This window comes from Triturus cristatus, chromosome 2_2, assembly GCF_964204655.1.
Source record: "Triturus cristatus chromosome 2_2, aTriCri1.1, whole genome shotgun sequence".
NCBI lineage: Eukaryota > Metazoa > Chordata > Amphibia > Caudata > Salamandridae > Triturus > Triturus cristatus.
This window is the reverse complement of record NC_140582.1, coordinates 818,924,504-818,940,816: the sequence shown is the minus strand read 5'-3', so window position 1 is coordinate 818,940,816 and position 16,313 is coordinate 818,924,504. Positions and strand designations below refer to the sequence as shown.

The following is a 16,313-nucleotide window of genomic DNA, read 5'->3' as shown; positions in this document are numbered from 1 at the left end:
GACTGTGTCATTATAAATTTCAGTAACCCACTTCTAGTTAATAATGCCTTGTTAAGAGCGTCCTCGCTGCCACATACTGATCAGGGCATCACACTTCGCTCACTGGGATATTTCTACAGACATTTAACACAGCAGCCCGCTAATGATTTATGCAGGGGCAGAGGAATAGGCGCTGAAGGGTACATTGCCCACGGGGTTGCCACATTAAATCGTTATCAACCCCTGAGTGACTTAGATTCAAATGATTGACTTGAATATGGCCGGGACCATCTTATACCTGCCATAGAAGCTCCCACACTGATTGTGGAGGAGGATTGTGGGTTAAATGGAAACTCAGTGAGCCCTAGCGAGGTTGGTACCCTAAATGTTATGAATACAATGGGGGATGTCCAAGGTGGCCCCACTGATGGTCTGGTGGTAGTGAGGGCCACACGTCTAGGTACGAGGGTCCTCAGTTGGAACATCGCTGGGCTGAACAGTAAAGCAAATGATGTACAGTGGAGGAACTGTTTAACAGATTGTGAAATTATTGGGTTACAAGAAACCTGGGACACGGAGAATACCTTTTTGCTGGATGGGTATGCGGCTTTTTGGTCGGCTGCAGTTGCTTCCCCCATGGGGAGGTCAAAGGGCGGACCTTTAACCTTCATTTCATTAAAACTTGAAGGGACTTATACTAAAGTGGAGACTGGCACGCCATATTGCCTTGCAGTGGAAATCCAAACTAATTCAACTGGGAATTGGCTCATTGTCAACTTTTATAACTCTTTTGTTAAGAGTACTCCAAATGAACATTTAGTCAGTCTATACGATTCTCTGGAATTGTATAATGCTAATTGTACGAATCATTATTCGGTTATTGTGCTTGGAGATTTTAATGTTCATTGTTGTAAAGGTAATTGTTTTGTTTGGGACAGTTTAGGCCCGGCAAACCAAGATAATATTCATTTTGAACACACCCCGCAGGGAATGTATTTAGAAGATTTGGTCATTGGCAATAACTTGATCTACCCCACTAAATTTACAGGAGACATCCCAACCTATAAGGGTAGAGGTTTGGGGTCTACTATTGATTACATCTTTGTGAGTGTAAACTTAGCAAACAGGGTTAGTCAGTATAATGTTAGCTGGTCTCCCTATGGAGATCATAACCCAGTTAAGGTGACTCTGACAGATAACCTATGGAAAAAAGCGAATCCCATACCGACTGCTGGAATCCTTGATATAAGGCCCACCGATCAAGCTCGACGCTTGAAATGGTGCCGTGTGGTACCGAAGGATTTCCAGGAAAATTTGCTGGGAAAGTTTGGGGATTACATGACCACTTGCCTGAAAGATGGTATCATAGGGGATGAGGTCCTAGTAGCCTATGGCAGAATCTGTACCCAGGTCGATAGTGACCTTAAAAAAGCAGCTGAGGGGCAACCTAGGAATGGGGAAAAATGGTTTGAACACAACTGCTCAATAGCCCAACGGAAGTTGATGGTAGCATTGAAAGCTGACCCGCCTGACAAAGCGGAAATTGCTGCCCTTAGGAATGATTACAAAAAGGCACAAAGAAAGAGAAAAAACGAAATTAGGGAGGAAGCCTGGAATTAGCTTTTATCAATAGATGTCATTAAGAATAGCGCTAAATTTTGGACTGTGGTTAACAAGCCTTTTTTCCAGGATGAAAGTAACAGCGAGCTTGATTGTGGTATCCAGGAAAAAATGTGGCACAGTCATTTTAAACAGGTTTATGATGGGAATGGGATGTTGGAAGGCCCAGTCTTAAACATGGAGAAATATTCTTTGACCTTCACAGAATTAGAAGTTACACATGCCATTATGTAAATGACAAGTAATAAGGCTCCGGGACCCGATGGAGTCCCGGCAGACCCTTTTAAATCAGATGTAAAAACCTGGTCTAAGATTTTATTCAATGTCTTTGTTAACGCTTGTCATTCGGGCCTGCCCTCCACTTGGGCACTATCGGTTATCATACCCATATATAAAAAGGGTAATAGAGGTGACCCGAGTTGTTACCGCCCGATATCCCTAATAGATTCCTCTGTGAAAGTATTGGGTAGGGTGGTCCTTGGCCAACTCACCGGCTGGCTTGAGGAATCTGGAACACTCTCTATGGCCCAGTACGGATTCAGAAAAGGGATGGGTACCACGGACCAATGCCTGAACTTGCAACTACTAATAGGTAAATATACGGTGGCAAAGAATGGAGCACTATTGGTAGCTTTTATGGACCTGTCCTCGGCATTTGATCGAGTAAACAGGTCAAAGCTGTGGTCCTTGCTCCTAACCTGTGGAGTAGACAAAAACATCGTCTTTTTCTTAGCCGACCTGCATAGGGATTTATCTGCAACGGTCAGGTATGATCAACAGGGCAACTGTACGGAAGATATACCCATATCAAATGGAGTTAGACAGGGGTGCATTCTGGCGCCCCTGCTCTTTACATTATATATTAATAACTTAGATATTGCCCTAATTGCCTCCTGTAAAGATATTCCCAGTGCAGGGAAACACCTGATTCCTGCACTTTTATATGCGGATGACGCCGCCCTCCTTGCAAGAACGGCAGTGGGTCTTCAATTATTGTTAGACTCTTTTTCTGGTTTCATGAAGGCACTGGACTTAAGCGTACATTTTTCAAAATCACACGTAATGGCCATTGGACAGAAATCACCAAAGGTTAAAACCTTTTATTGTGAGGGCCATATATTAACTAGGGTGTCGTCATTCCCATACTTGGGCGTACTTTTTGACGACCAAGGATCCTGGGTAACCCAAATTACAGCGAAAAAAATTGTATTAACTAGAGCAACTCTGGCTGTATTGGGTTTTGCCAGAAAGCTAGGAGCCAGGCCAATGAAGGCACTCATTCAAATATACAGAGCCAATGATATTTCTCTAGCCATGTATGGGCCTGAGTTATGGGGCACAAAAAATTTAAAGAATATACAGATTGTTGAAGATAGGTTTTTAAAGAATCTCCTATCTGTCCCAAAAACAACAGCCAACTACAATATCCATCAGGAGCTAGGAATTGGCTTTGTGGAAGATGCTATTGCTGTGGCACCATTACTGAAATGGATAGCTATTTGGTTAACTCCTGATCTGTTGCTTAATCACATCATCATGAAAGATTGTATGTCACTTGACCATGGGTTGTGTATACCCTGGCTTAAATATATCCAGAGGCTGGCAATAAAGTTGGGCCGCCCAGAATTATATCACTCACCAGAAGCTCTAGTGAAGGGTGACATAAAGTGGTGTAAGGAAACGTTTTTGCTTATAGCCACAATGGAGAGGGAAGAGAGTGAGCTGTTAAAGGTGACAGTAAGGGCTCACCAGCTATGTAAAACAACACCATCCATGGAACCATATCTAGGATATGTTACAAAGAATAACCATCGCTTTTTACTGACTAGATTCAGATTCAATCAATTGCATCTTCTCATTGGAGAACAGAAAGGATGGAAAAGGGTAGAGGATCTTGGCCCTTGTACATGTGATAATTTCTCACAACAAGATATCACACATTTCCTTTTTTTCTGTGAACACCTCATTGCTATTAGGAAACGCTTTATTCTCCCTATCCTAAAAAACAAAGGCGTTGTGCAGGTGAGACCTGCCCTTCTTTACCTCCAAATGCTAACTGACGTTTGGGAATCTTTTAACGTAGCTAATTTTTTATCAGCAGCTATAAGAATTTTGAGGAAATGAACTTATAATTATATCATGTATATCCTCTTTTTATTGTGTTAAAAATGAAATTGCTTTTATTGGTTTTACTTGAATGTTTTTTATAGGTTCCTATGTGCTAAATGAATTATGTACCTACAACTGTTTTTTATATATCGTGTTTTGTAGTATGCTTTTATGGTTTGCACCTAAACCAAATAAAGATATTTGATTGACTGACTGACTGACTGACTGATTATTATCTTGCATCCACCAAAATTGCAAAAGGAATTGAGCAATAAAGAAATTACTGTGAATTGGTATAAACCTGCTTAATAACCTTGTATGAAAATTCTGCAAAAATAGAGTGGATAATTGTGGTGAACCTCTATGTTGCATTAGGAGGGAAGCTATACAATTTAGACTAGGTAAATTTGTTTGGTCTTGATCTAAGTAATTTTGGTGCTCTGTATTGAAAAACACCTGTGATTATCTTGGAGGATTTAATTATGTGCTTAAACCTAGCATGGGTGGATAGCATTGCATTAGAAATGCTTGCAGTATATAATGTACGAACAGCCAAATTCCCAAGGGCTAATATAAAAATTGCACGGGAAATGCAAAAACCCCTAGTTGTAGAGGGTGATGTTTCCCTTTAGGGCCGTATGGCGCTCGGCCGGCCAGCAAAACAAATTTCACTTCAAGGAAAATGCTTGAAGGTAACGACCATTTGCGTTAACCACAGGAGTACATTTTTAATTGAGGGAAAAGGAACAAATACTCCTGTTACAAATTAGTATTCACATACATAGGGTGCAATAGAGTGGTATTCTCGGATAATACAAAGAGTAGTTGAGAGGTCGACAGTACCATTTAAGGGAAATGTGATAATGGGGATTTATGCAAATACAAAAGTCCTTAATGGTTGTGGGTGATTCAGCTCCCAGTGTCAGTACTTGAAAAGAAAACTGAGACTGTTAAATCGAATTAGAGGCTAATGAGCAACACTGCCCTGGATAAAATGTTTAGGAGAAACTAAGGCGGAATATGCTGATTTAGTTAAAAGAAATCAGAAGCTCCTGTACAAGTCAAATTTGGAGGAAATGCTGGCCTTGTTAGGCATGAAGGATACAAAGACATTTTAGAAACTAGTGCAAAGGGGGGGGGGGGGCACATAAAACGATAACGACCCTAAATTGATAGCACCGGAGGAAGACTGGGTCAGTTATCTGTCAAATATATATTCAAACCTAAATGAGACTCTAGTAGGCAAAGACACAACCCAGACGAGGAACTACTGTCGTATTTATCAGAAAACGTTATACAAAAGATAATTTCATAGCTCAATCTCTTAAGGGCAGCTGACCCTAATAACCCTCCGGCAATTAGTATAAAAACCAATATGGAGTGGTGGGCTAAGTTCTTCAATATAGCTTGTAAACCCTTTATGATCACTGGTGCACTTCTTGGTAAATGGAAAAGTGCAATTATAAGGTCAATTCTGTAAAGAGATGACTCTTTCAGTCCCAAAAATTATTGACTAATTAGTCTTCTGGATGTAGGGGTAAACATCTATTACAAAGATATACTAGAAACATTGAAAACCTGGATAGAGGATCATGATCTAGTTCTCACTGTACAAGTCCGCTTCCAAGACGGGCACTTGACGATGGACTATGGTTTGGGCAATGGCCCAAAAAGGTATGTAAACCAGGGAGAATTTGATGCTAGTTGCTTGGCGGTACTACAAAAGCAACACCATCTAATTCGGCCATGGTGGTGCTGGCTCATTTTCAAATAAAATTCTACTCAAATACAAATTAAGGCTGGGTTGTGTTCTGGCCCCAACATTATTTGCGCTGTACCTTGCAGACTTACCTCCAACTTTACAGACTACTCATTCATTCTCTCTAAGGATGGGGGCAGAATATACCTCGACTGCTATATGCAGAAGATTTCGGGGCTGATGACAAAGCCATTCGGACCGGCTTTTGAGGTCCTGTCGGGGGCGGTCGGACCATGGAAGGTCTCTTGAGATGCGGTCGATCTGACCGCTAGATTTCGATGCATGCATTGTGTACTCTGACCGACTGCTGAAAGACCGCCGACTTCGACAGCTTTTCTCCAACCACTGATATGGCGGTTGTAGACAAACTACATCCATAGAGCGGTACAGGGTCCTCCGACCGCCGTCCAAATTACGATTTGGGTTTCTGCCGACCCAACCATGGCGTTCCAACCGGCCGCCTCGAGTCGCCGGAAACTAAGGATTTGGAGTGCATACTCACCCCAATCTGCTTCTCTCCAGCCGTCTACACTGAGAATCCTTTCCTCCAGGTCCCCCTTACACCTTGGAAGCTGAAACACAATGACAACAATCCTGTGGGCGTCGGAAACCAAGTAAGTCCTTCTGTGGCACGTATTCCCATTGACCGGACTGTGCACATTCTGCCACACTCAGCAATGGGGAATGGGGTCATAAGGCATATCCCCACATGTCAGGCATGTGTGTACAATTCACATTAGTTATGTATGTGTTTGCAGCAACATATTCAGGGATTTGTGCTCCGCCATTGCTTGGACCACTGCAGTAGCAGCGGTTGCATTGTATTACGGCAGGGGAAAACTTCCTGGTCTCGGCAGTAGGAAAGGACCCACGAAGACGGGGGTTGAACGGTCGGTTTGACCAGCATCGTAATCAGGCCCTTAGTCATATTGGATGTAATGCAGATAAGGTTACAAAGAAAAATGAATGCCTTTCATAAGTACTGCTAGACCAAGAAACTATTAATATTGAAAAAAACTAATGTTTTTAATACTTAAAAAGTCTTTAGAGTGGACATTGGAGAAATGTTTGTAAAAGAGGCTTTGACCTATAAATATCGGAGTATGATGTTTATTGGTAAGCTACAATGGAAGCTGCACCCAGATAATTTAAATACTTGCGTGCTTTTTCCGGGAGGGGGGATTTTGACATTTCAAAGAGACTTTGAGGCCCCTTCAATCGAACCTGTGTTCACAACGCACAGAGCAATGGTTCCCCTCACTACTGCTATATGGGGCGGAGGTTGTATGCCTCGGGTTCCAGATACATTTGGGGGTTTTGGAAGGTATAAATAGAATAGCGAGATTTCTAAAACACGCGGCTACTCCGACGAGTTATTTGGTGCTGAGCGGAATGCAAGAGAGCAAGTATTCTGCCTCTGTTTTAATTGTATCTTAGCTGTATCCGGTCTATAAAAGCCTTGCAGAAACTATGGGGCAGATGTACAAGGAACTGACGCATCTGTAAAAATGTGTCAGTTTCCTTTGTGCCAGCGGCAAATGTCCTTACGCCACCATGGATGCACTGTATTTACAATATATGTGAGTCCCATTCAAAAATCCCTGCGTCATTCCTTACGCCTGGTCTGAGCAGGCGTAGGTATTTGACGCAGTGAAGGCGGAGAGTGACGGAGTGAAATGTTGTAAATTTTACTGCGTCAGTTCTACAATACTTTTTGCGTGGGAACGCCTACCCTGCATTCATTATACCTGACACAGGTAAAAAGTGATGCAGGGCTTTACAATGTGACACATCTGCCTACATGGCTGCATTGTTTACGCTGCCACTGCGTCACAAAAGTGACGCAACGGTGGCGCAAAAGTGGCGCAAGGGGCTGGTAAATCTGCCCCTATTTCTGTAGGCTCATATGGCACTGTTAGGCCAGGTTAGACAGGATTATCCCTCTACAGCCTTTATAGTCAAGCCTCCTTTTCTTCATAGATAGGCTGCAAACACGCATAATTGCTGTGTCTGACACAAGGACAAGATACCTTCGTTCGAACACCATGTTGGGCGCGGTCCGAGCCTGTGTGCTTGCCTCAAAAAACTTTTCGGACTGTCCTCCAACATTATGATTATGACACAGTAACGGTGGAAACAAAGTTGAACTCCTGGAACTCCATTGCATTTTCCCATAGCACAATTTTCTGGCAGAAACAGCTAGCAATGGTAAAACAAACGTGTCTTCGCTGTGTTCCAAGGAAACATGTCATAGTGAGTGAATGAGAGATAGATTATTAAAATGTGCACAATATTTTAACATACAGGATTTTAAATCGGGTGCCCCACTACAGATTTGAAAAAGAGAATTTAAGGAGAAGTGTGCTTTGGGCTCTAGAAGTAGATTTCTGAAATACCTGTCCACGAAGAAGTCTGCCACTCTTCTTACAGAATCCTGGCAGAATGCTCCAACATTTCTATATTTGTCTGATATACCCAACCCAACTAAGCCATGGTTAGTCTTAACATTTCAAGCAGGGTTGAAGCCGGCCTTGCACTAGGCGAAGGGACAAGAAATATTAGGGATAGTGAAGGGAACTGTGGATGTGGCCACGGGCGTCCGCGGGGGGGGCAAGGAGGGGCGCTTGACCCCCCCGGAGCTCCCCTCCTTGTCCCCCCTGCGGCCTCCCATGCTTTTACGGACGCCTCTTGTCCATAATTCCGGGCCCTGCAGGGGGCAGAGCTGTTCCCTGCCAGAGGCTTCAACTCCCTGATGGTGCGCCTCGCACTCCTCCTCCTCTCAGCCACTCCCGCCCATTGTCATTCTGTCTGTGGCTGATTATCACAAACAGAATGACAATGGCCAGTTTGAGCTGTGCGCCACAAGCACGAGTGGTTAGGTCTGGACACCAAGACCTCCTTTTAACACTATGTAGCCTGAGAGCAAGGGGTCTTCTGAATGAAGTTCTGGGGGAAGTCGAGGCATTATCCTCCCAAGTCAAAAATTGAGGTTGCAGCATAGCCCGGATTTCAGATCCCACTAAAACGTACACAGACTTGTGTCAATAACATATCTATCTGCCAGTATGCACCCTATCATGTCTGGCAGGACGTCCCGACCCTGTGTTTCACTGCCTCATATACCCCTGTACCCCACTCCCCGCGCTCACTGCCTTATATCCCTCTGTACCCCACACCTAGCGCTCACTGCCACAACATATCCTTCTGTACCCCGCACCTCGCGCTCACTGCCACATATCCCTCTCTATCCCACTCCTCACACTCACTGCCCGATCACTCACTTTACCCTGCCATTCATCTTCTACGTGTTCTCTCCCCTTCCACTCGTTCTACCTCTGTTCACCCCCTTACTTCTTTTAGTACCTTACTCCTTTCTCAATACCTCTACTTCTTTTCCTCTTCAGTAACATCTCTCTGACACATCTCTGCACTTCCTTTATATCAACGCACCCCTCTACCTCATCTGTCTACCTCTGTCTTTATAATTCCCTCTTCCTCAGCTATCTCTACCTGTCTCTGACACACCTCTCCCTACCTGGCCCTCTCACGTTCTACGAATGCGTTATTCTCCCCTCTCCAGCTTTGATTTACCTGTCTCTGCTCCTGAATCTTTTTCTTCTACACCTCACTTCTTTGTCTACCCTTCACCCCTCGCTACCCTTCTGTTTGCCTCACTACGGTCTTTAGCCGACACACCTTTCAGTGCCTCTTCCCATTTTGCCTCCCTCCCTCACAGCGCTCTCCTAGCATGCATCTGTTTCTCCCCTCACCACCATGCCTGCCTCTACCCCTCACCTTTCTAAGCAGCCTAACTTTCTACCTTCCTGTTATTCCTGGTAGTGAACCTTTCATTTCACGCCTCCGGTTGTCTTACCTACGCATTCAAATTTAGTAGTTCATTGCTGTGCTCCCAACCCGACATAACCAGATATAACAACAAGCATTGGTATAGCCAATAGGTCACGCCTTTGGGACCTGCCGCATAACTAAATACTTATAAGGTCCCAAAGGAGAGACCTATTGGCTATGCCAATGCTAGTTTTTCTCAGCTTAGCCTGAGCATTACCCGATCCTGATTGTCTGCCATTTTAGCCCCGCCCCTATTGATTAACATTAGCCATGCCCCTTCATTTGCCAGGTTAGCCCCCCCTGGAAAAATTTCTGCGGACATGTATTATTCGCAATCGGTACAGTGGTCCAATGAGTCTACAGACCAAAACATGTGTATTTTAATAGTAGTTGCACTACGAGGCTGGAAGTGAACAGCATGGCATCTTAAGATATTAGCAACTCGCTGTTTCCCGAGTCCAGGTCCTGTTTGACAGCTGCAGTGCCAACGGGACCCTTTACTCAGGTGTTTCACTGGAATTCAGAAGTACCCCCTTACCATGCAGGAGTCCACTGTTCCGGACTCGTAGCCCGCGCACAGCATTCTGGATGTGATGGTTTTCAGGTCGAAGTAGGACTGGCATTGGTCGAGCGAGATAATGCGGACTTCTCCTTCCTGAAGCTTAAAGGGCACTGAAAGAAAACAAGGGCACACGTCATCACATGCTTCTCTCAAACGACCAGTTGTGGGACAGTGAATCATGGAAACACCAACTACTTCACAAAGCAATATAGTAACATGCGTTTTGTGAGATGAATAAAGGCAAGGGGCTGTATTATATCGAATGCACTGGTGCCAGGGCACAGATATCTGCGTGCATAACGGGTGCAAAAACTGCTTTGACTAACTGGCCAATTAAAAATGTAATTTAATTGTCGCAGCGCTCGGTTCATTGCAATGTTGGTGGTGCACTGCACTGGTGGAGTTAGTACAGCTGGTGAAGGGAAGAATACGAAGGCCACTGGTAAGGAAGCGAGTAGAGAGGCACAGTAGTGTCTAGTAGCAACAAGTGCTGCTGTGATGAAGAAGCATTGCGTCGTAGGCCACAGGTGTTCGTGTAGGCAGCAGGTTTTTGTTTATTATCTCCTTCAAACCTTTAAGGTATGCAGTCGCCATACTAGGATTACTTCTTTGTGGAAAAAGACATTTATAATCAAGGAACGGTGAGTTCAAAGTGTTCTGAAAAAAATCCATAGAAGCTACAAAGCAATAAAGGTGACTCTTTAAGGAAATGCCACCAATGATGTCATTTCAATGACACACATCTGTAGAGGCCAAACTAATTTCATAATTGTGAACGCTTTAGCATAGCATAGCGTGCAGATGGGCGAGGACATCTACTCCTATTCTTGGACAAACCCCAGCATGCCTTTGAGTGGAGGAAAAGGCTCACAGGCACACACTGGGCTCTGAGGTACCGGATGTTAACACATGAGGCTATGTGGTTCCTAGGAACACTAGGTCAGAGTGACTCTTGATGTAAGGGTTCTCAAAGCACTAGACGACATATGCAAAGCTCCTGGTGAGTGAGCAGATATCTGGAGGCTAGAAACAATTAATGTGCAATTTAGTGAACACCTGAAAAGAACCAAAGATGAAGTCTAACTCCAGAATCTATTAGAATTGAGGAAAACAATGAGCATTTCAGGAGATTTACCCATACAAAAACCCTGCATGGTGCTTTTAATGCCACATAAAACTTGAAACTTGGTGCTCCTGGAGCCACGTACGTTTCAGAGACCTCTGTGGCAAAACAATAACTGACAAAGACATCTAGGGGAATTCTTATAAGGGTTGGAAGAGCACCCAAAATGTCAGGCCCGGTATTCACAGGATGATCAAGCCCCTGGTATCACCCAGGTGCATTGGCACATAGCAGAGCATATTACTTGTAGCCTGCAAATAGCAGAAGACCTTGTTAGTCGCTGCACAGGGTGTGAGTTGCATCACAGGATTAAAGTCTCAAGTGTCAGGGTGAAAGCCAGTATGAAGGGCTCTGAGTGGGAGCAAATAGTCTGTGTTACTCTAACATATAAAGGGACTCAACCCAGGGGTAGCTACTATTGGAGCAGCACGTGCAGTGGCACGGGGGCCCAGAGTCCTGAGGAGCCAATCCAGACCCATACAGTTCTGTATTTTACTATCCCAACAGCAGTCAAAGGGGCAATTGTCCTTGTCTGCATCCGGCCCATGGCATCCTTGCTACGCTAATACATACAACACTGCAGTTGCCCTTTGCAAAACATGGCGAACCTGTGCACTGGCATTTGCTACATGCACACTGATAACCACAGATGGTATGTTACATTTTCCTCACATCATTTCAAATATGTCAAAGGACCAGTGGACGAATTGGGGAGAAAAAAGTAGGGGAACTGTGGGCAGAGACTCAGAGGGCGGGAATAACCCAAGGATTGGATCAGTGGGCGGAGTCAGAGGTGTGGCCAGAATGCCCAAAACATCCAAGGGGCTTATTTACAAGCCCCTTGTGCCACTTTTGCGTCTTATTTAACATGGGGAAAGTGACGTACGGGTGGCGCAAGGGGCTTGTAAATAAGCCCCCCCAATCTTTAGTATTTGTTTGCCATTTCACTGACCAGTTACAGCTTATTATGTTATTTAATTCAACCAATGGATACACATGAGTATTGAAGATTTAATATGAGTTATTGACATTAAAATACATTGACAAAGTGGGATATGTTTCAAATCACAGATGTCCCAAACACACTTAAAAGTGGAACCACAAGCCATTTGTCTCCGAGCCATGGAGTTTCAGTCGTCAGCACTTCTCCTTTTTTCCACAAGAGCAGTTCAAACATGAATAGCAAAATATCCTAGTCTGCAAATGTTTTCTATATAATTATGGCTCTGCCATATTTGACAAATAACACATCTGCTACATAATCTGACAGTTTTAACCAAGAAACTATTTGTAGCTCAAACAGAACAAAAGTTTTAAAAAAGTGGCTTGTGTTGCTGCGAAGTGGACAGCCCTTCACAATGGTTGGCTGATCACCTTTCTCACTGCTGTATTTGTATGTTACCCTGGTACTAATAAGGCAAAATCTTTCCAGAGACTGTTAGCATGTGTAAAATATCACAATAATAAAGTATCAGAAAATATACTGCAATATGCTGCAGCCTTTTTTTTGCTGCATAATTTAGTCAACATTGCGGCATAATTGTGTCCTCCTTTGCTGCATAATTCCAGTAGCCCCAAAGCAGGTAGCACATGTTAAAAGTGCTGTAACTGAAGCAGAGAGACTGTGAAGTTTGCGAACTTAGTTTGGTGTGTCTGCAAATCCTGCATTGCCGATCCCTGATGAGTTGCATCTACAACTGCTGGAACAAGGCCAATGGAGGTACCAATGGCTGAGGCGGACTGGCCTCAAGGGCATGGCTAGCTTTGGGGAAACACAAACTGAGAATTTAAAACTTATTACCATGGTTGGGGGGTCTCTCTAATATTCAGAATTGATTTCCATCTGAATGAACACCTTTTGCAACATTAGGATAATTAAAAGACTGGGGGGAAAACATAACACTCTAATTTATACCTTGCAGTTTGTATGCAGCTCTTAGATGATAGTTAATAGCTCACTACAAGTAACAAAAGGATCTTTCTGACAAAATCAGTAGCCCACTGACCTATTTACATTAAGTGCATGGTACATGTTCTTTGCAGCAGGCACATTAACCCTCTGTGCTACCTTTCCATGAGTATAATCTTAATCTAGACAAAACTCTGATCTCTCTCTCTCTAGGAAGAACATTAATTACCAGAGTTATCATGCCATTGTTATTGTTTCCAAAAACTGCTGGAGGCCAGAAAGGAGGCAGCAAGTGTTTTTAAAACCATAATATACTCGCAAACACGACGCCCCCACTCAAAGTCAGCACCCACTGCGGTCATACCGGTCGCACGCTCTAGAGCCGGCCCTTCTCAAGGGTCCTGTGACCTCAGTGACAGAGTCACTGTTGCTCTAGGGTGTGCTGCTTCGTAGGCCGGCCCGCAAGACTGGAGGTGAACTTCAGTATGGATTGTGGTGGACAGGCATCAAGATTAACAAATACCTGCCACCGCTAGGGTCCATCTGCTGGTACTAAAACACTAGGGCTTCTAAGGTCTAGCGGGCCTTCTAAGGTCTATCAAGGGAATGTGCTCCCTCAGGAGAGTGGTCTGGTGGACTGGTCATGATGGCTGAACTTGGTTTCCCAGTTTCAAATTTGGCACCCAGGTGAGATGTTGCCTGAGGACCAACCTAAAAAGAGTAGTTAGCAGGCCTTCTGCAGCACACATAGAAAGAGGAAAACCTCTTGTTATTGTGCAGGAAGGTTTCTCGTCATAAGGCAGAAAGAGTTTCCTCAGCTTGGATTTAAAAACTCGGGCACTGTGGGATTGGCTGCAGTGGAGCGAACAGGAACTACTCAAAAAGCGGGCAGGGTCACCCCGGGACCTTTTCCCTCAATGGCTAGGTAGTGTCAAAGTGTCTTCCCTACCCACTGGCTAGTGCCAATCATAAATGTGGCACCCCAAGGAGCCATCCTCAGAACAGCTTCTGGACAAGATCAGAAAATAACTCACCTCCGCTTGCCTCAACCTGAGTGGAGTCCTAAAGGACTGAACCTGCTCCCTAAGAGCTGTACGTCCTGGGAGCATTAGAAATTACATGGAGGAGCCGCTCAGAAACCCTGAAAAGTTGGGACTTAGAAACTTTTTGTACCTTCAACACCTCCAGAGTCATCAAAGGGACCACTCAGCAAAAGTCTCCAATTTTGATACACCTTCTCAGACACAGCTTCAGGCTTGCCCCACAGAAGGATGTTGAGCACCATAAAAAAGACTGAGGAGCTTATTTACAAGGCCCTTGCGCCACTTTTGCGTAACTTTTCCCATGTTAAAAGTGACGCAAAAGTGGTCTGACCACCACCATCCGTCTGCCCTTTTTTGAGTGTGGAGATGGGACCGCCACAAGACCGCTACCTCTGCCGGGAGCAAGGATCCTGCTGTGGTGGCGGTCTTCAAATGGCCTAAATATGCTGGCAGTGCTGATGCTAGCACCGCCGAGCATAATACGACATGCATTTTTAAGCACCCATTTCATGGCGAGGACACCACCATGAAAAGGATGGCAGAAATGCAGCTAGCCGAATCTGGCCATGGGGGTACGTGTGGGGAGGGGGCACATGTTGTGCCCTCCTGGAATTGCACCTTCGGTCGTGCACAGTGTGGCATGCACAACATGGTGCATGCCACACCGTGCAGGAACGTGCTGCAGGCTCTCTCACGGCGGCGGTATGCTTGTTAGGCTCTCCTATGAGTTTGCCATGCCGCCACTGTGAGACGACAGCAGCACCGCCCACCCACCCTGGATTAAACTAGTTATCTGGTGGGCGGTTGCACCATCGGCTTGGCGGTCTTCCTGGGACCACGCCAGTCCCAGCTGAAGCCTGCCAAACTCGTAATAAGGCCCTAAGTCAGAAGTCTTTGACCAGGACGAACCAGCTTGGGCTATCCAACTTGCAATCCTTCGCGGTTGGCCTCATATTACACCATGGTCCTGGTCTTCCACTTCCATAGGCTATCATTGGCTTAATACTTTCTGGGACTATATTTATCTAAAACTTTTTAAATTCACATCTTTCGTTCATCTCATAAGATTTTTGTCAGTTTCATGTTATTTTGCTATATTATTCTAAATCAGTTTGGGTTATATATTGTTAGGTGCTTTGACTTAATTATTGTTTTGGTATTGTATAAATACTGTACACATTGCCCTCATTTAAGTCTGTCTGTTCTGTGCTTAGCTATAAGTGGGTTGAGCTCAGGTTAATTTAGGAACTTTGTTGTTTAACCAGTTAGTTAGTGTGAACATTTCTGGAAGTGGGACATCGGCCACCCCAAATAATAATCCAGTGAAACCAAGGGAAAAGTTTCCTTACAACATTGGAGGAATTTCCCTGGTATCAAACTGAATTGCTGCTGCTGTGTGTAGTGACCAATTCAGGGAGCATCCTTTTCTGTTAGTGGCTGGTACAATAAATAGTATGATCGGGTCAGGAAAAGGAATGGCATAGCCCGGATAAAGTTAAAAAATTAATGTGGTATCAGAAAAGGAAATAAATAGCTGATAAAGAATATTAAACATGGAAAAGTAGGATGAGTTTTAAACTTGCACCAAGCTCAAAGGGCCTAAAATTCAAGAGCTTGTTCTCTAAAATATATGCCAGAGAGGCCACCCTTTTTTTTCAATAGCGTATTTGTGCGGTTATTTGCATTGAAGGCTTACTGGGGAAATGGCTAAAGGCTTTGTGCTGGTCATGGACAAGACTAGTCATCCACCCTCCTAAGGCACGTCTCATGCTCAGATTAACATGTTTAGATTACAAGGCAGATTCCCAGTGGGACTCCTTGGAGCTATCCGGGAAGCAAACAAGAGGGTTCATAGTGAGGACTCATGTTGGAGTGTAACAAGAGGTAGTATATAATCATAGACTATGTGAGGTATCCCGTTGCCACAATACATAGACAATGTTCAGCATCTCTGGGCCTTGCAAATATTGTGTGCTCGCACTTTTAACATACCTATTCATCAAAGCAGTGTAAGAAGCCCTCTTCTTCAAAATTGTTGTATGCATTCTTTTGGATCAACGGTCTTCTAGAAGAGTTTAAAGTCCCTCAGTTTCATAATTTCCTGTAACATGGAGTACACTATTTATCCTTTGTTCAACCATTATGATTTCAGGTACTTGCCATGATCAACATTAGGTGTCTCTTGGGTCCTCCTACTGTCTGGAGATGATCCTGGTCATATGAAAACTTGTATCCACTGCTGCTCGTAGCATAAAATGATGTCAAATAAGGAAGTTCACTGTACAAACTCTACTGGTAACACTGATAGCATGAAGATAACCTGTTTCCCTTATGGCAGCACAGAAACCTATCAGCCAATT

General features: G+C 44.2%; 1 protein-coding gene across 1 annotated transcript in view; it reads right to left on the bottom strand.

Annotated features, from left to right (window-relative positions):
* The window catches only part of CORIN (corin, serine peptidase), a 1,570,916-nt gene that overhangs the window by 17,901 nt on the left and 1,536,702 nt on the right, over positions 1-16,313 (bottom strand). Inside the window, exon 21 of the mRNA XM_085642146.1 lies at positions 9,855-9,988. Within this exon, the coding sequence (XP_085498272.1) occupies positions 9,855-9,988 (134 nt within the window). The remainder of the gene's footprint in view (positions 1-9,854; positions 9,989-16,313) is intronic.